The sequence below is a fragment of the Gymnoscopelus braueri genome, assembly GCF_963280865.1.
Source record: "Gymnoscopelus braueri genome assembly, chromosome: 19".
Lineage (NCBI taxonomy): Eukaryota > Metazoa > Chordata > Actinopteri > Myctophiformes > Myctophidae > Gymnoscopelus > Gymnoscopelus braueri.
The window spans coordinates 17,530,268-17,552,993 of record NC_137621.1 but is presented as its reverse complement, the minus strand read 5'-3'; the positions used below and the strand labels follow the sequence as shown (position 1 = coordinate 17,552,993).

Sequence of the window (22,726 nt, the reverse complement as noted above, 5' to 3'; positions counted from 1 at the left end):
TTCCGGACTTTTACTTGTAACAGAGTATTTCTACATTGCAGTATTGATACTTTTACTTAAGTAAAACATTTGAGTACTTTTTCCACCACTGATACTGGCCTCCTCCATTTAGAGATGATAAACTAAAGGCAAGGTCCGAGAGTGTTTAGTTGAGTGTTATGAATACACACACACACACACACACACACACACACACACACACACACACACACACACACACACACACACACACACACACACACACACACACACACACACACACACACACACACACACACACACACACACACACGAAATATGTTGTCAGAAATTGACTGTGGCATGCCAATCAAACACTGGATCACCTGAAACAGTGGATCTTCATCTTTCCAAAACCAAATTGTTGCATTTGTCTTCTGCTTTTCCATAAAACAGATGTGTTGCACCGTGACGCGTTGTGAGCTTGTATAGATCTGTATTTTCACTATTAAATATAGGGATTGAGTGGTTAGTTCATATTGTAGTTGTGTACGTTATATTTGAGTCCATGGGACACACCTAAATATTTTAGATTTTGAGCTGAGAAGTTTGGGAATCCCTGGCAGAGAGGATGAGAGCTCATGACTATATGTGGAGTGTTCAGCACTTACAGTAGCTGACCCAGCACCAGTGTTGGAAAGTAACTAAGTACATTTACTCAGGTAGCCTACTGTACTTAAGTACTTTAGTTGCTTGTTACTTTGTAGATTTTGATTATTATTACAAAAAACACTTTTGACCTATGCTTTGGCAATTTGAAAATAGCCGATCTACAAGCTCACAACGCGTCGTTTTGCAAGCTTTTAGATCTGCTATTTTCAAAGGATTTTTATACATTTTACACTTTTGAAAACTTGTGAAATGGGACCTTCTGCATGATGAGTATATTAACTTAAATACATTTTCATGCCAATGCTTTTGTACTTTTACTGAAGTAAATTTGTAATACCTAACTTGTGCTTGTAACAGACAATAGGGTATTGATACTTTTACTTAAGTAAAAGATTTGAGTACTTCTTCCATCACTGCCCAGCATTAAAGAGGTGTTTGTGCAGTATTTGCTGCCATTAAGCACAACACTTTGGGAGAAATGTTGCCTTAATTTCTTATAATATGGGATCTTAGAGTTGTTCCAATATTCTCTACTTGCCTGGTGGAATTTGTCTGGAGTAATTTGGTGTAAGTAAACAACTAACTGCTGTCATCTCATGTTTCGTTTGTCCCTTTATGTTTGTGATTGTGAGTTTTGTCAAGTGTAAGAAAAGCAAACAGGATGCCGATGGTGTACTGTATATAAATGTAAATGCGAGCCAGTTGTAAAGTAACTAAGTACATTTACTCAAGTAAGTTACTTTACTGGAGTACTTCTAATTTTCAATCATTTTACTTCTACTTCACTGCATCTCAAAGGCAAATATTGTACTTTTACTCCACTATAATTATTTGAAAACTTTTTCCTAGTTACTAGCTCACAATGCGTCACATCACGATGCATTGTGAGCTTGTAGATTGATTGATTGATGTACTTTTATTTAGTAAGACATGAGAATCACAGTATCACAGGCCTACATGGAAGTACAAATTCACAATACAAGGTCTACTAAACTGGAAGACCCATTAAGCACTTGGCTTGTTTAAGATGAGAACCCCATGCACACAAATCATGATGACATATAAGAGACAGACAGATATACACACTACTATACAGAATGTCATACAATCAGCTTTCAGGTTAATGGTATGAAGAGAGAAAAAATATATATACAAAAGAAGAAAATGAAAGAGGGGGCGGGTAGGGGGGGGGTAGGTTAAGACTTAGACAGATCTGCTGTTTTCAAAAGATTTTTATTCATTTTAGACATTTGAAAACTCACATAATGCGTACTTTCTACTTTGAGTACATCTTGATACCAATACTTTTGTACTTTTACTCAAGTACATTTTGAATTTTGAATTTTACTTGTATTTCTACATCGCAGTATTGCTACTTTTACTTTATTAAAACATGTGAGAGCTCTTCCACCACTGCTACTATATGAGTGACAGTAGTAGTCCCAATCAACTCAGTCAGCCATCATGACAACACCGTGGCAGACAGTCCTAAGGCTAAAGAACTACAAATCCCATGACTCCCCCGACTTCCTTCTGCCCTCCCCTGACCCTGTGACTGAAAATAATCTGATCAGCTGATCTGACCTGGCAACACAAATAACGTAGCTTAGCCAGAGAGAGAGAGAGAGAGAGAGAGAGAGGGAGGGAGCTACTGAACAAAACAATGACACGGCTAGCCGCGGACAGACGTTGATGCAATAATAACACTTTGTAAAGACTCCTCAAACGCAATCTGTGCCATTTACCTTCGTTTAACCACCTTCTATTGAAGAAGAACCCGCGGATACGCGAGCGTTTGTTGCTGTTGTTGTTGTTGTTGTTATTGTTGATGTTCGTTAGCTGGGTAACTGTTTTGGTGCTTAAATTGTCGGCCTGCTAATGCATTTACATTTAGATTTTTGTTCCATCGACACTTCATGTGAGTAGCTATCACGGATGCCTAAAAGATCCATCAAGCTGGATATTTAACGGAGAATAAGCTTGTTATTGCCGAGCTGTAGCTGTTTAGCGGATCATTTTGCACATTCATCTTCAGGGAGAGAGAGTTCATTGTTTTGATGGTGGTGTAACTCACTGGGTTGTAACTGACTGGGTTGTTACTTGGTTGTAACTGACTGGGTTGTTACTGACTGGGTTGTTACTGACTGGGTTGTTACTGACTGGGTTGTTACTGACTGGGTTGTTACTTGGTTGTAACTGACTGGGTTGTTACTGACTGGGTTGTTACTTGGTTGTAACTGACTGGGTTGTAACTAACTGGGTTGTTACTGACTGGGTTGTAACTGACTGGGTTGTAACTGACTGGGTTGTAACTGACTGGGTTGTTACTGACTGGGTTGTTACTGACTGGGTTGCACATATTTGTGCATCGTTTTTTTTTAAAGACATTTTTACACGATCACTTTGACATTTCTAGCGTTGTTGTGGCAGCTGAGAGGGCATTCATGGTATTTGTTTTTTTTTGTTTGACGAAACAAAGTACGTGATGATCTACCTTTGCTGAAAGATTAGGTTGGCTTTGGGTTAGCCAACTTATTTATTTGCATAATAGTACAGCAAATATACGTTTTTAGCTTCTGGAATAATTTGTAATTAGCTGTATCAATTGTTATCACTTATTGCTGTACCTTTTGTATAGGTCAAAGGGAGCGCTGTAACCATGCCAAGGTTATGTCATTTCTTGCCAAATCTGTTTTCTTATTGATTACAGTATTTATTTTGTAGAGCACAGAAGTTGACAGTATTTGCGTGCGGTTGGTTAGTGTGTTAAATCAATTGCTATTGGACATTATTGACGTTGTAGTCAAAAAGCTATTCCACTTGGCATTGCACTGTGTTCAAACTTCTCCTGTAAGAAACGATGAGTGGACATGGCTCGTCTTCAGAAAAAGGAGTCAATACGAGTCTAATATGTCAAGAAAGCTATGTGTGTGGTGGCTCTGAGGAGGCTGCGTTTGAATGCGACGAGTGCAAGACCTTGCAGTGCATTCGCTGTGAGTTCGAGCTCCACAACCAGGAGCGTCTGAAGAACCACGAGAGGGTTCAGGTAGGGCCTGGCCATGTCCCCTACTGTGACAACTGCAAAGGAGGCAATGGAGGTGCGGACAATGGCAAACGGAATCGATCCGTGGTCCGCTGCCACAACTGTAAGGTGAACATGTGCCAAGACTGTCAGAAACGTACCCACAGTGGAGGTAAACAAAAGAAACACCAGCTCACCTCTTATCCTCTGCCGCCGAAACCTGCCGAGGCGAACCCGGTCGGGCCCTCTTCTGCTCGAGCAGCCAATGAGACCAAAGCTCAGGAGGACAAACTGTTTGAGAACGTGTCCAGTTTTCTCCTGGTCAACGAGAAAGAGGAAATGCAGGTGAGCCAAGCAAAAATGTCACTTGTTGTCACGACTCAGGTGGCAACAAAAATGTTCTCTTGAAATGGAATGTTTGATAATCTTATTATAAAATAAACACTTATAGTTTTTAACTTGTAAACTTTCACTCTTTGACAGATTAAGGATGAAGCGGCGTTCATGAAGAAACTGAATTGCGAACCTGACCGATTATTGAAGGTCGTGTCCATCTTCGGCAACACAGGAGAGGGCAAGTCCCACACCCTGAACCACACGTTCTTCATGGGCAGGGAGGTGTTCAAGACATCCCCGACACAAGAGTCCTGCACAGTTGGTGTGTGGGCAGCCTTTGACCCAACCCACAAAGTGGTGGTCATCGACACAGAGGGTCTGCTGGGGAACAGCTCCAAACATTGCCAGAGGACGCGACTCTTGCTCAAGGTACTCGCCATCTCCGATCTCATCATCTACCGCACCCACACCGACCGTCTCCACGATGACCTCTTCAAGTTCCTCGGCGACGCGTCGGACGCCTACCTGAAACACTTCACCAAGGAACTGAAAGCCACCACGGCTCGCTGTGGTCTCGATGTGCCCCTGTCCACCCTGGGACCTGCAGTGGTCATCTTCCATGAGACTGTCCACACCAAGCTGCTTGGTTCAGGTGTGTGAAGAAGGAACACAATTTATGTATTTAATTAAAACTACCACCAATACCCTATTGTAGAAATAGTCTAAATTGCCTGTGTGTGTATGTACAGTATGTGTGTGTGTATATATATATATATATATATATATATATATATATATATATATATATATATATATATATATATATATAGGTCTGAAGTGGTTTTGTAATAATAATTAAAATCTACAAAGTAACTAAAGATAAGATAAAGATCAAATAAGATGTAGTGTAGTAGAAGTACATTTATTGAAAATTGGAAGTACTCCAGTAAAGTAAAAATTGTAAACGTAGGTGTGTGATGAAGGAAACAATACCAACTTTCTCTGATTGTTCTGAAGCTACAAACCCTATTTGCACATGGAGCTGTATCGCTAAGAATTTACGTCTATGTCAGCAGCTGTCAGGATAAAAGGCCATGCCTTTTGCGGTCAATTGAGGGTTACCCAACAAATGATTACAGGTTCAGTAAAAAGACTTCGCAAGTCAATAACAAGCCAATAATTCACAAGCACACACAGCTATCACCAATTCCTCAGTCCAACTTGTTGTGAAACAAGTAAATGTTTTTGACAATTAGAAGGGAAAATACTGTCTGGCTGTTGAAGAGCACACTGTTGATATGTAGCTTAATTAATTTCTTGTAACTGCAATGCACCATTTGTCTTTTATATACACGATAGTCTATGGACAATTTCCATATAATGGGTTTTGTATATACTGTATATGGAAACATAGCAAATTCAGAGGTTACTTTATAGCTAACAATAAAGCTTTAATCCACAACGTTCTTTTGTGTGAATGAAATATGATTTGGACTAATCTGTGTGGTAGAGTATAATACAATATAACAAACACAACTGTGGTGGTTGTAGGTTGTCTCCCTGCTCTTCTATTGAGCAATTTAGACTGTGGTCTTACTGTGGTCGAGTAGGACCACTACTGTTTGACATTTGTAGTACTGCCTGAAGGCCAAATTTTAATTTCTCCTCTAAGCAATCATGTAGGTTGGCTCGGTGGTGGACGTGAAAGTTACAGATTGTAGTTTAAAGACAAAAAATCTAAATGTGGTTTGGAATAGGATTGAAATCACAGTACCTGTTACGATTCACAGCAACAGACAAGGCACATTACAGTAATAATGTGCATAAAATGATGAAGGAGGTTGCAGCCTGATGTCTATATTTCTTTTTTATACATGTACTCTCTCTCTATGCTGCCATTCAAACTGTTCATCTTTCTCTCTCTTTCAGAGAAGCCATCTGAGTCGGTGGACCGGCTACTAGTGGAACGCTTTAAGAAGCTGGACCGTTTCCCAGAGGCCTTTAGCTCTGTCCAGTACCGTGGCACACAAACCCTCAACCCTCCCACTGACTTCCGTGGCCTGCAGAACAACCTGGAGCAGCTTCTGGACAACAACGCAACCCGCTCCCCTCGAACCCCTGTTGTCATATTCAAAGCCCTGCAGGTAGGGCTGCATGTATAGAGCTCAAAAACCCATATGGCTATAAACCTGTTCCAAAGAGACTAGATGTTGTGCAAAGCCAGCACTGTGGCTGTCTTGGATGGTTTAACCCCATTAATCCTGGTGTCCCTCCCTGTTGTTGTTGTTTTTTTGTGTGGAAAATTGCAGATCTTACAACGTATCACGCTGTGATGCGTTGTGAGCTTGCTTGTCATACAACAAAGTATATAGGGCTTTAGTGGTTAAGAACCTGAATTTCATTTTTGTGTGTCATTTAAATTCTTTCTGGGCTTCAGTATACGTATAGGTGGTATGTGACGGGTTTCAAGGTTTATTTATTATTATTTGATTAATTCATTTTCTATTGTGGTTGATTGTGATGTGAAGCGAAGCACATTAGTGTGACTCGTACGTCTACAAATCTTAGCTTTTTTATTCTCCCTCCTATTTTTTCAGGCCCTTAGTGAGCGCTTCAACGGGGAGATCGCAGACGACCTTGTAGCCCACAGTTGCTTCTTCCCTGATGAGTATTTCACCTGCTCAAGCACCTGTCTCAGTTGTGGGTCAGTATGTTTCTAAACTCTTGACGTTCAGCATAGTTCTTCATCGTTATCGTGTCATCCCCTGCGGGGTTCAGTTGAGTTAACACATACTATTGTCTTCCAGTTCTGGCTGCAAGAACAGCATGAACCACTTAGGGGAAGGAATGTGCCACGACGCCAAGCAGCGCTGTCGCTACACTGCACAGTATGACAATCGCATTTACACTTGCAAGGTAAACATGGTGGTGGCTCAGCCCCTTTTTAAACAGAGCGTGAGCCACAGCAGACGATCCGGCTCCTAAAGTTGCTCCAGAGCAAACCTGTTTCCCAAACAGTGGGTCATGACCCCTTGTTTGGGTCCCAGCACAATTTTTATGGGTTGTGAGTAAATATCCCCAAAATATACAATAAACAACTTTAAACAATAAAAGTCACAACTTTTCAGGACAATTAAATAAAAATCGAATAATTTACATAAATAAATAAAAAACGTTAAAGAAGTAGCGAAAATAGCAGATCCACAAGCTCGCGACACGTTGTGAGCTTGTAGATCTACTATTTTCACTAGTTTTGGTCCCAGGCAAATGTCTAATTTCTCTTTTGGGTCTTAAGCTAAAAAGGTTTGGGAAACCACTCTGGCTCAATGGATTTTTTATCTGAATAGCATCCACGTATGTCCTATTATTGTCCTCTATCTGATTGATTGATGGATGGATGTTTTTATTGCCAAAAATGCATATAAATGAAAATGTATTTGTACATACCGTATCTGTCAAAAGGATACAACACAAAAAAAGCTCGAACTTATTTCCACGGTGGGCCTTTTGTGAGTTGAAGAAATAGAAAGGATAAGGATGCCATGTCGTCTGCTGTGCTATCCTGTGGAAGGATAGGAGATGATCAGATTTCCATTTTGTTACATCACTGACCCCAGCATTTCTGTAATCATTCACTACATGACTGATATCCTCAACCTGACACTTTAGGCTTGCTATGAAGGAGGGAAGGAAGTGATGGTAGTTCCCAAGACTTCAGCCTCCTCGGACTCTCCATGGTTGGGCCTTGCCAAGTATGCCTGGTCTGGGTGAGTACAGTACAGTACAGTACTGGGTGAGTACTGTAGTACTGTAGTAGGGGAAAGACCCATAACACTTGTGAAAAGCAGGGCACAGTTCAGTGTTGTGTTACCTTTACTCAGTCTAATTTTAGCACTAGTGTTCAACACCCTGACCTAAAGTCAACATTTATACTTCCACTAACTTACAGTTACGTCCTATAGCCGTATAAATAGGTATTATATATATATATATATATATATATATATATATATATATATATATATATATATATATATATATATATATATATATATATATATTTTACAATATTAACATTGCCTCTGTGCATGCAGGTATGTGATTGAATGTCCAAACTGTGGAGTGATCTATCGAAGCCGCCAGTTCTGGTACGGAAACCAAGACCCTGTGGACACAGTCGTCCGTACTGAGATCCAGCACATATGGCCTGGGGTGAGAATGAGTCATTCTTTCTAATCTAGGTTATGTTTGCTTCATTACCATCAATTATGTGCACACAAGTACCAACATAAATATCAAGTAATTGCCTTCTTGTGTGACTTAATATTTTCATTTGGCCACTAATTTGGTGATTATTTTTGTTGATTATTCAAATTAAAGGCCCTAAGATGATGCTGAACTAAGATAATAAAGTACAAAACAATGGTAAATTCTCAACAACAAGTTATCTGAACCCAAACGGACCACTTGAAATTGCATAGTAATTTCCTGTTCTCTTAATTGATTATTAATTTAATCATGTCATCGTGCCTAAATTCAGTCCTCCTCTTTCCACAGTCGAATGGCTTCTTGAAGGACAACGGCAACGCAGCGCAGCGTCTTTTGGACGGAGTCAACCTGGTGGCCCAGTCTGTGTCAGAGCTCAGCGTGAAGCCAGCCAGGGCCGTCACCTCCTGGCTGACGGATCAGATCGCCCCGGCCTACTGGAAACCCAACTCCCTCATATTGGTGAGTGACACACGCAGCCCTAACCCGCCGGCACACCGACAGCCATGTCGACACTCTCCTGTCCAGGGACGGGATGTTTACCGTTAGTCCCTGAGCCTATCCAGCAGCTATTACACAATCTGTGTTTGCATGTGTCACGAGATAAAGCCTGGATAGTCTCAGAGTGTTCCTGGTTGCTCCCTTCTATAGACCCCAGTCAATAACAACTTTCCCTCTTGTTGTTGTTGTTATTTCTCTTCTTTACATAAGGCGTGTCATCAGTGTCACGCAGTCTTCCAGGACAACGACACCAAGCATCATTGCCGTGCGTGCGGCGAGGGCTTTTGCGACGGCTGCTCTTCCAAAGCCATGCCTGTCCCCGAGAGAGGGTGGGGCCTGGCCCCCGTCAGAATCTGTGACGTCTGCTTTGAGCAGAGAGCTTCACAAGCAGGTACATGAATACACTGCATTTCTGCAGCCCACCCTGCTTCTATCTGTTGTGTGCTGTTCTATTTCAGTGGTTCTCAACCTGTGGGACCCCCACATGATTTCTTTTTTTTTGGGGGGGGGGGTCCCCAGTTGACAGTAACGTGACAATTTAAAATGTTAATACCTGGAAAAAAATAATAAAATAAATACCATTACTGAATCAAAAGAAATCAACAAACTACTATAAAAACTGGTCAAAACCTTTCTAAATTGTCAAATAATTTAAGAAAGGGACACAATTCTGAAAATAGCTTAACTACAAGCTCACAATGCCTTGCAACGCGAGGCGTTGTGAGCTTATAGATTGGCAATTTTCACAATATTTATCTGTGGAACCGAGTCAAACTAAATGTAATGCCTCAACTCCTACAATTCTTGTCAGTGCTTGTCAGGGTGGTTCAAATGTGATTATTTTGGGGGGTCGCGGCCTGAATAGGTTGTTTCACTATATTCTTTTGTTGTTGTCTTTGTGAAGAACTGCTGGAGGCGGAGCTAGATGAAGAGGAGGGTGGAACGCTGGCGAGGAAGGTTGGAGAAGCAGTGACCAACACGTTGGGGGCTGTGGTCACTGCTATTGACATCCCATTTGGTAAGTGCCCCAACAAGACATGAAGAGAAGGATTTATTAGGAGTCAATGACCGAGAGAATAGACTGGCATGGACGCATTGCCCTCTGGTGGCAAAGCAGGATTATACTTGTTTAGAGCAAGAGAAGAATCCATACAATGTTTTGAATAGAGCAAGAGAAGAATCCATACAATGTTTTGAATAGCGAAGGGAGGAATCATATTTCTAATTTGAAACCTAAAGACATCATTGCGTCTTTATAGGAAGAAGCTTAAGGATGTCAACATTGGTGCCAAATGGTTAGGAGTGATGTTCCAAAAAAGATTACAAGTTCAATCCCCACAACAGTCGATTTGCCAACAGCCCTAATGTCTTTGATAATTATACAGTCATACATTGTAACTTATTCAACTTATTAACAAACTGTCCACTAAACTTATCACTATTTAAATATGAAGTGTACATCTAGGTCATATTCACTCCAAGCTGGAGTGGCTAAGACTAAGACTAAAGTCAAACATTGGTAAACTATTTGCATTCAAGCACATAAGGTTGATTTCACACTGCTGAATGTCTAAGTGATCCAGTTTGTTGATGTTTTTAGAAGCCAAAATGATCATCAAAGCATTTGCTCAATTCATGAAGTAGGTGCTCAAATCCAATGTTCACACATTAGCTGTATAATATCTATGTGTTTGTACAATTGTTATATAAAATGCAACCGTAATCCTCCCAGGTATGCTAAGTTTAAGTGTCAGTGTGTTACAAACGGGTATTTTGTTATCCACCTGTCTATAGTGTATCGTTACATCTCTTGCTTAGTGCAAGTGTGAGACCGGAGTGCAGGTCAGGGTGGTGTAAGCGTTGATTAATACTTCGTCACACGGCCGTGAAGTATGAATTAGTCTTAACAGTCGTTGAAATAAACGAGCAGGCTACAACCTCCTCCTCTTAAAGTGTTTTTAAGAGCTTGTACAGCACAATGGAATCCAGTCACTGTCTGCTAAGTTTGCTGTTTGGGTGTGATTATCTGTGACTTATGAACAATTTACAATTTAGGCATTTAGCAGGCACTCTTTATCCAGAGCGACTTACAGTAAGCAAGGTTAACACATACATCATTATGTGTGTGTCTGGTCCGACTGACTCCCTACCTGCTTCCCTCAGGCCTGGTGAAGGATGCTGCCCGTCCTGCGTACTGGGTGCCTGACCAGGATATACAGTGTTGCCACAACTGCCAGCACGACTTCACTGCCAAGCTGTCCAAGCACCACTGTCGCGCCTGCGGGCAAGGCGTGTGCGACGACTGCTCCCCGGAACGTCGAGCGGTTCCCTCGCGGGGCTGGGACCACCCTGTACGGGTGTGCGCTAGCTGCAACCAGAAACCCGGAGACCTTTAACAGGGACAGCCTTCCTTCCTCAGAGCACCTAGAAAGAACCACTCATTCACTCACTAACTCACTCACTCACTCATTCAGCCCCGCAATCTGTTATAGTCGAGCTGAAATGGCATTTCACGTGTATCTAACTTCCGTATTGCGAAGTGAAACCGGATAGGGAGGCGTTGGGCAGAGGCCGGAGAGCTGCAGCACGTCTGCCAATCACAGCGATAGGGTTAGGTTTTCTAGCTCAACTGGTTTGAAAAAATAAAAACTATGAAACTAGGCAGTGCTGATCAAATATGAATTAAGATTATGTTACCGCATTGCCTATATCTGGCCTCAAATGTTTTCAGAAACACATTTTTGTTTATCGTTTAGCTGTAAAATGCGACCGTTTGTTGGATACGGCAGATAACTGCCATAACTGCATACAGCACCACCCACTGTTGTCTGTAGCATAATGGATATTATTAGCTCTGTGTGGAAGATTGATTGACAGGTGGATGTCATGATACTATTGGTTGGAATTGGTTGGTAGGTGCATTACAGGAATAATTCATGATTGGAATTTCATATAAAAATACAAAAAGATGGCTTTTTTTGTGGAGGCCAAGATTTATTAAATAAGTGCACAATATGACTGATATGTGATATAAAAGGGTAAAAAAATACCACATTTTTCATTTCAGCTCGACTTTAACTGCTATACCTCTGTTAATCAAATGGTTCTGTCCTGTTTCTGTGGTGAGGAAGTTTTAGTAAATATAATAAGACATTAGAAAATTTAGGATTTCAGAGTTCCTGAGGCCTTGTTGAAGAGCAGGAACATATATGCTACTTGACCGAGTGTGAAAACTGTATTTCCACTCTGATTGTTGACAGAGTGAATATTTTGATTCTCACTGACACAAATCACTACTTTTATGTTGAAATATTTTTCTACTATGGGGGGAAAAAAAGAGAGGGAAAAAAAAAGGTATCATTTAAACAATATTAGTTAGTTACAAACCCTGTGGGGTTGATTAGTTCTAAGTAATTCTTATTACCAAGTATTATGTCACTGATGTCTATGATGTGTATGGCAAGAAGATATTTGTATCCATGCAGATACAGCTGCAGGTTCCATTGCATGCTCTATTGCAACCTTTTAGTTATTGCACTAAGCTTTTTTCAGCTGTAAAAAAAGCTGTTGCTTACCATGGCCAAAACCAGATATCTGCCTAATAAGTTAGTCTGTTTGTCATGAATAGATTTTAATAAAATGGTGGATATCTGGTACGCCACAAATCATTCAGGTTACTGTGTCTGTGCTGATATAACTTTAATATTTTACCATGCGATTGTTGTATGAAGACATAGAACTATGTTAGTGTGTACATTTTTGATGTGGGAAAATTATTTATGTATTGATGAGATGGAGAGAAAAAAAAGTAGCGCAAAAAAAGTAGCGCTTCGGCATGCATGACAGTCTGAGAGATCCATGGCCTTTCGTTGTTCAGAGTGTGTTCTCTGAAAAACAAATACTGAACCTCACTATCTCTCATGCTGGGTTGCATATTTGTTGTGTATATTTTACAAAGTGTTTTTTTTTCTTCTCTGCTTGTTCTGTACTCCAAACTGCTTCCTTATCACGCCATGAATTTCAATGTTTTTTTTCTGAACTGATGTGTGTCATCTGCTTCAGGCTATGGGAATTCTTTGGCGTGCCGTTGTTACTCCGAAGTATCCAAATTCGTCTCCAAACCAGTTTTACATATCACGTGCATGCCTCTGGGTCTCTGTGAACACACAAGATGACATGATAAGGAATTTTGAATAAGCTGAGCACGTTTGTGTCCCCATTATATATGTTTTTTGCGTTTTCATTCACTATTGTAATCTACTTTTGTCAAGTTATGTTCAGCTGGTTCTCGCGTTATTTTTGCCTGAGCTTATTTTTAGTTATTGTATGGGTATACTTTATGTAGCGACCTCCAAATGAGTTTGTTCTGTCATTCATATCCTGTTGAAAGCCAACATCATTGCTAACCTTGAATGATGAGGTATTGAACTGTATTTGGTAAATCAAAGCTTTATCCAACCTCTTTGACAACATTGCTAATAAATGTATTTTATTGTATTTGAATAAAGGAAGCATTAACATTTATATAATACAAAGCTCATGGAGATGCCTTTTCAATGTTGCTTGTTTAACAAAACGAAGGGAAATGTTTTTGAGTGATTCATTTTAAATAGTTTTCTCTTTGCTCCTCACTTGTGGTGTCTAGTGATGTTTGGAAAGATGGTGTATCTGCCTTGTCTCAAAATAGGTCTATCTGTCTGATTGTTGCATCGCACAAACCCTTCTTTGAGATGCTAATATTGCACAGAATAGAATCTGAAGTTGATGTGCTGAAGTTCATTCCCCTGCAGGTGTGTGAAGTCCTTTGTTTGAAATATATTTTGACTTGTTTAAGAGGTACACTTTGTGACTGATTTTCCCAGTATGTTTAATTGGGTTTGGTGGGTGCTATCATCAATACTCCTATTGATCTATTTATTAAAGATCAAGCCGGAATTATTGATACATTTGAAATAGTTGCCAATTAACTTCTAATATCAATGTCTGCTAACTGTCTGAACTGGTGGAAGAAGTACTTAAGATTAAAGTAATATCAGCTCTTGTTTGTCAAAAAAATGGTCTGGATTCATCTTTCTATGTGCGTATGAAGTGAATTCTATGGGATGAGGAGATTGTGAAGAGATTATTATCGGCTTGCGTTGTGTGCATACTCCTCTCCCAACACTGCAGCCTCAGATAAAATTATAGAAACTGATTTGCTTGATGCTTGATGATGCTAAATCATTTATAATAATTGTAATAAATAATAAAACACATTCCTCCTTGTTGATGGTTCATCATGCCATTTACTCCTGCCTGATCTCAGGACCAGAGAGGGTAAAATAAATAAATTGACTGAAGTCTCACACAGGGCTGCCCCTCAGGTCTCTTTAACCACTTAAACCCCAGCATCTGTATTGTGGGGAAAGCTTTTGCTGAAAATAGCAGATCGACAAGCTCACAATGCCATGAGTTGTGTGGCATTGTGAGCTTGTCGATCGGCTATTTTCAGCGAAAGCTTTCCCCACAATAACAGAAAATACACTAGGATTGAGCCCTGAGGTACTCCAGTTGCCCACATGGGGTTTAAGTGGTTAAAAGTGGTGGAATTCAGTTTGTGTACAATATAAATACAAGGGAAAACCCTTTAAAATATTTTTTGACAGTTTACCCCATAAGCCACGCCCCGTGCACGTATGCCGCAACGGCATTGGCCCATAATTTCAACCCGGCCTCCGATTGGCTGCTTTTCCTTAGGTTTCCCTCAGAACTGCAAGACGCTGATATTGCGTTACATTGTAGCAAAATGGCGGCTGTCATTCAGAATCCACTAAAAGCGTAAGTAATTTGGCACATTACGGAAATTTTGGAACAATTACTTTGTTGCCAACTCGTAGATTAAAGCGTGCGCTACGTGCACGTCGATACAAACCACATGCATGTGGCGGAATTAACTGTCCTAAATGCATCCTAGGGGTTTCTGGCATTGCAAAGTAGCCTCGTATACTTATTTTATTATCATAAGATTTAACATTTAAGTGTGAAAACATGTGCTTGAAGCAGCGTGACATGTTGAACGCACCGGAGGGGCCGTTTCTTCATGTTATCGTCCGTTTAAACAGGACGGAATGTCGTGTTTTCAACGCTGTAAATCTAGTATAAAAAGTGTCGACAACGTGCCTTATTGCTGCTGTAAAGCCGAACGACCAAAAGCCTTCATTTATACTCCGTGCTTGCATTACATACTAGGCCTGTGTCCATAGGAAATAACGTTCTGACATTCCGAAAGTCGTTGAGCAGTTGGTGTGAATGGTCGACATGTCAACTTATTGGCTCCTCCGTGGTCCGGGGGACCCGGTGTGTACAGCCAGCCACTATGGCTCTGGGTCCACACAGCGTTAGCGACTTCTCTCTGACGCTCTGCCAGGCGCGCTGCTATTCTCATAGACCGAAAATTCCACTACCGTGCCAGGTCTCCAACTTTAGTAAAAAATAAACAAAACTATTTCGCTATTCACCGAAAAAAAGGCAGTTTTGTGTTTTTGAAATTCTATTCTCCAGGGTGGGTAGCCTATCAGCACCCCGCCTTCTCTGTATAATACACTTTTTGTGTAGAAAATAAAATATGTCCGCCAGACATATGTATTTTATTTACTCCACTGCGCCCTCTACAGATCTGGTCAATGGTAATTTATATTGACCAGATCTGTAGAGGGCGCAGTGGAGTAAATACAATAATTTACGTCTGGTGGACACATTTTATTTTCTGCCCAAAAAGTGTATTATACAGAGAAGGTGGGGTCCTGAGAGGCTTCCCTCCCCGGGGAGTAGACTTTCAACAACACAAAACCGCCTTTGTTTCGGTGAATAGCAAAATAGTTACGTTTATTTTTCACTAAAGTCTGAGACCTCGCACGGTAGTGGAATCTTCGGTCCATGAGAATAGCAGCGCGCCTGGCAGAGCGTTGGAGAGAAGTCGCCAACGCTCTGGAGCCAGGGACCCACAGACTACACAGGGAGGAGGCATTTTGGATTTGCATGCCGTTCCCCCTTCCGAAACAAACCGAAAAAAGTGACAGCGATAATTTGAGCCGCTCTCTGAATACTGGGGCTGTCACTCTGTAGTTTAGTTGGGTCTGTCCATGCAATTACTAAACATTATACCTGCCTCCTTCAATGCATTGCTCCACCTTTTTCCTCTCCATCTCTCCTTTGTTCTTCTAGTATACTGTTTCTACCAATTCCACACCACCAGTAGACAGATTGCGTTCAGACAGTATACATTATTATGAGCTTATCGTGTTTGGCTGTGCGTTTTTTTGTTATTACTTAATGTTATTCTAAGATATGGGTCTTAGATAATGATTTTTACAACATTTCTGACAGCGTCAGGTGTGCATGGCAGTGGAGAGTGTCATTATTATCGTGACGAGCATGGATCTATTGGACTGTGTGCAGTGTAGTGTTAGTGTAGGCTGTGTAGGGCTTGGGGTAGAGAGTAAGGCACTCGACTGTGCCTTTAAGTGGAGGAGATTAGCCTGGTCCAGGATCCCGGGTCCATCTGTCAAGAGATGCTCCGACAGGGAGGAAGTGTTGAACACAAGCGGTAGATCCATCTGCTCCTCCACAGAGGTACCCTGGCACCCCCCAGTACTATGGAAGTGCACTGCACACCTTTTTTTTTTTTATTATTAGGGATTGGGAACACTTTTAGATGTTGTTTTGTTTTGTCATTATTGTTACTGAACACAACAGTGGTTGTTGGAATAATTGATTTATATGCTAGCTTGGAAGGAGTGCTCTTAAAATAATTTCTAAATCCTAATATTCAGCCTAATAAAGTAATATGGTTGCATATTAATTATAATAATATAATAATATTTCTTCCTATCTGCCTTTTGCTGTTTTCATTGTCTCTTCACTCAGCTGTTTGTGGAATTGGAGCAGAACTATGCAGACAAGTGTATTTTAATGTCATATTGTTGAACAGCTTCCCTCCTGTTTTTTCTGTTGCATGGTGCGCTGTCAATCTGCAGTTTGATCTGTGAGAGGTTTTAGCATTCCAATGTGGTATGTCTCCTCGCTATAAACTGTGCCTAATGAAGTGTTTCAATCTACTATAATTAGCCTCTGTCTCGGGTTTCTGACTTAATTTCACACGTTTTGTCAGATTATAATTAGTCACACTTGACACTAATTGGATGTTGCTCCTGTGGACCAGTTTGACCCTTTTTTCTTTGTATTAAGACGATTCACTTCAGGGAATCGAATCAACTCGGTCGACTTTGTTGTAGAAGTGTGGGTGGATGGATGAAGCGACGACAGTATGGTAGCCTGGCTGCGTCTGTCTGTGTGAGGTCTGTCCCCTCGTACAAGCATGATGGGTGGAAAATAATCTCTACAGCGGCTGATAAAATGGAGCCCAGAATATTTAATTAATAAAGAAGCTCATAAAGCCTCCTATTAAAGCCGCAGTCACAGTTGGGAGTTTTTTTGGGTCTGTAGTTAGTCTTAAAGGGAAAATCCACCCTGAAACACACACATTGTGCTATTCCAGTGATCTAATCCTGGTGGACATGTCAGTTAATATCTACATGCATAGTCAACTGTCGCCCTACACTGGAAATCATAACACTGTGACATGAACATGTAGATTACAGTCATACTTCCTTATACAGATTTACCTTGCATGTTTTTTATTTTTACCTGATGTGGATTACCTATGTGAAATATGTGGTGTTGTTTTTTTTTACCTTGTTGCTCAAACTGGTCTATTAAACTGCGCCTTAAGAACACTGCTGCTACCTTAATTATTTACCTCACCTCATGGTGGCATATTACACACCTGCATACGATGCAAATGTTTCTAAAAGAATATGTGCACACCTGGATGCTAATGTTTCTAAAAGCTTATGTACACACACCTAGATGCTAATGTTTCTAAAATAATACTTACACACCTCGCCTGCATATGATGCTAATGTTTCTAAAATATTATGTGCACACATCAAGATGCTAATGTTTCTAAAATAATATGTACACACCTCACCTGCATATGATGCTAATGTTTAAAAGAACACGTACACTTGCATGTGATGCTAATGTTCTACTACATACACTGTATGTATGTATCTTAGATTATTTTCTTCCTTATTTCTCCTGCTCTGTCTCAATCCTCTCCCTTCTCACGGTAACTACAAAATAATGGAATGAAAACAATCATTTCACCCGCTACTTTGCACTGTAGTGTAAACCTGTGATGTGACAGGAGTCGGTCCGCTCACATTTAATATGCGACCGTGGGATCATTGAATTTTCATTTGTTATTACATCCAAATGAGTTGTATTTGGATGTAGGACTACAGCTGTCCATCTGTACCTACAGTTTATAATAACCACCCGGTCAAACCACCATGGTTTCTGTCATATCCCAGTAAAACCACCATGGTTTCTGTGGTGTTCTAGGATTTCTTCCATTATTCACTGTATGGAGCAGCTCTGGGGTTTATATCTAGATGACATCATCACTAGTACATTCGTCGCTGTTCAGCTTAAAGGATTAGTTCACCCAAAAAATGGAGTTATTTTCTATCAATTACCCACCCCATGAAGCCTTGATTTCATGGAGATTTTTTAGTTTTTTTCCGCATTCTTGAGCCAATAATTTGACATGTCATCGGTCAGTAGGAGAAGGAGACTCAGTTCAGTCTCCTACCGGAGACTCCGCTGGTCATCAGATTATTGGCTCAGGAATGTGACAAAAACAAAACAAATCTCCATGAATTCCAGGCTTCATGGGGTGACGGAATTGATAAAAAATAAGTATTTTTTTTGGGTGAACTAACCCTTTTTTTTTAAGGTCGAGACGAGACTTGATCAAACTCACGCTAATTGCAAAGCAAGCGTAACAAACAATCTTCCGGTGGGTTTTCACTTTCAACACATAACACAATCCTGCCAGGCCTGTGTGATGCATCCACATGAAGCGCAGGGCCGTCCTGTCCGTCATCATCTGATTCGTCACTGACTGCTGTTTAGAGGACTTGAGTGAGTCATGTCTGGTGGTGGTGTTTGTTGGTGCTGCAGTGTGTGGAGGTGTATGGTCTGGTGTTCCCGCTGCCCTCGTCGGCCTCGCTGTGCTGTGCTGATTGGTGTAATACAGGAGGTTGTTGTCAGGATGCAGTCACTCTGTGTAGGCCCTCCTCCTCCCCCTCGTCTTCTTGTTATTATGTGACAACCCAGGCTTCCTGTGCAGCAGCGGTGCACCTGCCAACGCGAAAGGAAGACCTCCAGAGAGGAGCCCGGAACAGGCCACTCCAAGATGTGCTTGCAGAGCGAGATGATGTTTAGTTTACGTTTTTTTAAATACATCACACGTCAGGTGTTTTCTGTTTTAAAGTTGGCAAGGCCTTACAGGAGAGTAGGTGAGGCGGAACAAATGAGTTGTGTTTCTTCATGTGCACATTCCGCTTGGCTTCCTTCTGTTCGTCTGGAAACTGGTCTTTTCGTCAAATATGCAAAAAAGTGCTTGTTGACACACGCTCACATTACGGACGTGGCCATGTGACAACACAGCAAACCGTTGACAGGAACACACTGATAGTGGAGGCCCCACTGGCCACGAGATTTGCTTTTGTTCCTCCCCCTCATACAGTACGTGCGCTCACCCACTATTCTCAACTGTAAGATAGTGTGTTGTAGTAGTAGCACATACCTCTGAGGTGGCTTCCAGCTCTGAGAAGCATGCCAAATCATAGTGTCTTAATTTTCTATCTCACTCTCGTTTTCCCACTTTGGTTTGTTTGTACACTCTCGATGAACTGTACAGCGGCTGTGATGTGAGAGTGCGTTGTTTCTTTTCGGTCCATAGATGCGTGAGACTCATTACGAGTGTCAGCAAGATGTCATATACCTAGGCCAGTCCACCTGCTGCACAGGGCAAAGCCACTGTGATGGAGAACACAGCCGCTGCTGCACTCACTGGCAGGCAGTGAGCGCTTGGCGGAAATTGAAAAAACTCCACTTGTCTGTTTGACTCCAGAGATCTCAGGAGTGCTGCTTTCAGCGTCACACTGCATAACCTTTGAGTATGCACTCATAGCTCTGAGCCTACTTCAGGGACCATTTAGGAGTAGCCTAGTTTTTAGTAAACTGATATGTGACACCATATCAGAGGTGTATGTTGCCGTGAAGGAATGACTCTAATGCACACAGAGTTGGATCAGACGGCACTCGATGGGGAAAGTTGTATAGAAGTTCCCCGAGGCGCACACATAAAATGTGGTTTGGCACTACATTATGCTCCGCTGTCAAATTTATTTTGTGTCTGCAATATTTATCCTTAAATTGCCTCCTTGAAGATGTTTCAGGCGAATCCATCAAACCTCGGAGCATAAGCACAACTAACACGGCCAATCTGTTTTGAGTAGAGACTAGGCTAAGGCTGTGCGATTCTTCTTGTAAAAATTCCTGGTTTTAAAAGGCTAGTAAAGCACACCAGAAAGGCTGCAGCTTGGCATTGGATACACTGAAGCCAATATGATATCTTTACAAGTCAAGGAGTCTTATCCACATGATTATTATCTACAAAGAATCTAGTAGCTTTGTAAGATTGTAACATGAGCAAGGAAAACAATAGCTCAGTAGTTACCGGTCACTATCTGATGGTCAGGCTTTAACCTGTCTCTCTTTCTCTCTCTCTCATGTTCTTTCCGCTTTGCTACACCATCTCGGGTTTTTTTGTGGTGTTTCTTTTTGCTTAAGCTCTCCCTTTTTTTCCCTACCCTCCGCCCCCCCCCCTCCCCTCTCCTCTTGCACACACCTCTCCTCCTCTCCTTGACTTTTGTGTACCTGGGACTGTTTACTCTTCTCAGTCACACAGACACGCAGCCTCTCTTTTTCCCAGAAGCCTCAAACACTGTGGCTTTGTCTCACCCGTAGAGCAGCAGGCTTTGTGTGGGACAGCATTCCAAACACCACTGTTTATCTGCTGGAAGTTGCCTCATCACGGAGTAGGACAACGACAGAGAGAGAGAGAGAGAGAGAGAGAGAGAGATACAGAGCGAGGGAACATGTGAGGAAGTGTTGGATCTGGAGACATGGAGAATAAATAAAACCTAGGTTCCCTCTACCTCTTGTTTGAGACCACAGACTCAGTCTATAGCTGTCTGCTCATTAGTCTCTCTCCAAAATGGCCGCCTGCTAATATTGTAATTGAGAACACGTGGAGGAAAGTCATTATGCGGCTGTAGGCTTGGTGTGCTCAGACGAGACGACCCACCAGTGATTAGGGCCGGGCTATATGGACAAAATCAAATATCATGACCGAATTCCTCTATATCAATATTGTGACAATAATAATATTATTCATTTTCAAAAAAATTAAATTAGATGAATACAACTGTATTTTTGACCATTTTTTAAAGTATAAAATAAAGCTTAAGTGATTAAAAAAACAGAAAAGAGAAGACTTATGCCATATCAGACATCCCAGACGATGACTCTAGTGTCATATCACAATATATCGATATATTGCCCAGCCCTACCAGTGAGTATTGCTTGTTTGTCCTCCGGACATCACCACTGGTCAGGGTAGGTTTACTTATAGCCGCCTGAGGTACAATATCCATGTGCATTAGTAGCGTTACACATTTATGGATCCAGCATTTACCCCCACCTTTGATACAGTCAAATTAGAACCTGCCCCCGTGCGAGGCACTCTGCTGAGATTAATTAAGTAGGCTAATTACCATACCAGGCGTGTGGCAGAGATTTGAGGGTTTGAATGTGAAATGTCCTCCCCCCAATTCACTGTGAATATTAACTCTGAAACCCCAAAGGACTGCCAGAAAAATCTCCCTGGCACTGAGAGAAGTGACACTAACTATGAGAGTGGCGTCCGCGTTTCATTTTTTTTTTTGGCCTAATTTTGTCTTTCAATGGCTATAGCCATGAAATCTGTCAGACACCTTTTTAGTCCATTGGGGGGGGGGAGACGGAGAGATTGGGCTGTCACGATTACAAATTTAAGTTGACGATTAATTGTCACACAAATTGCGATTACGATTTAATTGTTTTAATTTCTGTTTGCCTTTTAGGCTTCGTAATCAGAAATTGCACAGGGCAGATATGTCAAATAACTTAAATTTACAAAGAAATTACTGACATATTTAATTTTAAAAGTAAAAACTTTGTGTTGCGTTGTAAGCTTGTAGATCAGCTTGGAAGATGGAAATCTGTGAACATCTTTCAACATGGAAAAGATTGTGACGATTATGCAAAAATAATTGCAATTAGGCGATTATGTAATAATTGTGACAGGCCTACTAGAGAGAGAGACTTAAAACCTCTCCACACATTCCACATGGCGATACCCTAGCCCAATCATCCCCCTCATTGATTCAGCAGTGCTCTAAATAGCCACCATAGCACACAAACTGTTTAGAATCAGATCACGTGACCAGGGCCACAGACCCAGAGGTCGTGACAAAACAAAAGTCATGCCACCATGGCTACGTTCTATCAGAGCAGTGCAGACTGCAGAGCGACCGAGTCAGGGCAGTGCTGCATTTCCTTCTCTTCACGTTCAGAGGACAGTGTTATAGTTGTAGCAAACTGGCGATGATAGCGTGATAACAAGCAATCAATATAATAGGTGTGGCCGGTCACTATAGGCCCTTCTTACTGCATCCTTGATTGTAATTTCAGTGTGATGGTGAGTAGTTGGGCACGCTTCCGCTGTTAAGCCCTATATACTTAATCATACAATGAATATTTAGAGAAAAAATAGGCGATCTACAAGCTCACAATGCACGCTATTTTTGAGAATTTGGAAAATGTGGATACATTATTTTTTTATTCTTTGAAATGTTATAACTTTTTTTAATACATTTTCAGGTATAATGACATGCCCGACATGCCCTCATTTTTAGTAAACTGATATGTGACACCATATCAGAGGTGTATGTTGCCGTGAAGGAATGACTCTAATGC

General features: G+C 41.2%; 2 protein-coding genes across 4 annotated transcripts in view; both read left to right on the top strand.

Moving 5' to 3' along the window:
• Positions 1-2,262: 2,262 nt before the first annotated feature.
• On the top strand, positions 2,263-13,952 carry LOC308073987 (zinc finger FYVE domain-containing protein 1-like). The gene is made up of 11 exons (XM_080413293.1): positions 2,263-3,997; positions 4,136-4,640; positions 5,918-6,132; positions 6,586-6,692; positions 6,796-6,904; positions 7,658-7,755; positions 8,083-8,200; positions 8,546-8,716; positions 8,966-9,146; positions 9,660-9,773; positions 10,919-13,952. The coding sequence occupies exons 1-11, from the start codon at positions 3,491-3,493 to the stop codon at positions 11,149-11,151; spliced, it is 2,358 nt and encodes a 785-aa protein (XP_080269419.1). The 5' UTR covers positions 2,263-3,490; the 3' UTR covers positions 11,152-13,952.
• Positions 13,953-14,525: 573 nt separating this feature from the next.
• Positions 14,526-22,726, top strand: part of LOC308075312 (zinc finger protein DPF3-like) — a 45,803-nt gene continuing 37,602 nt past the window's right edge. For all 3 annotated transcript variants that reach the window (XR_013932186.1, XM_080415109.1, XM_080415108.1), the window contains exon 1: positions 14,526-14,572. Coding sequence is in view for 2 of the 3 variants with exons in the window: in XM_080415109.1 (XP_080271235.1) it covers positions 14,541-14,572 (32 nt within the window). In the remaining variant the exon portion in view is untranslated. The remainder of the gene's footprint in view (positions 14,573-22,726) is intronic.

Coding starts and splice junctions, on each gene's coding strand:
- LOC308073987 (XM_080413293.1), top strand. CDS start 3,491: ATGAGTGGACATGGCTCGTCTTCAGAAAAAGGAGTCAATACGAGTCTA. Junction 8,201..8,545: donor TCCAGCACATATGGCCTGGG/GTGAGAATGAGT, acceptor CTCTTTCCACAG/TCGAATGGCTTCTTGAAGGA. Junction 8,717..8,965: donor AACCCAACTCCCTCATATTG/GTGAGTGACACA, acceptor TCTTTACATAAG/GCGTGTCATCAGTGTCACGC.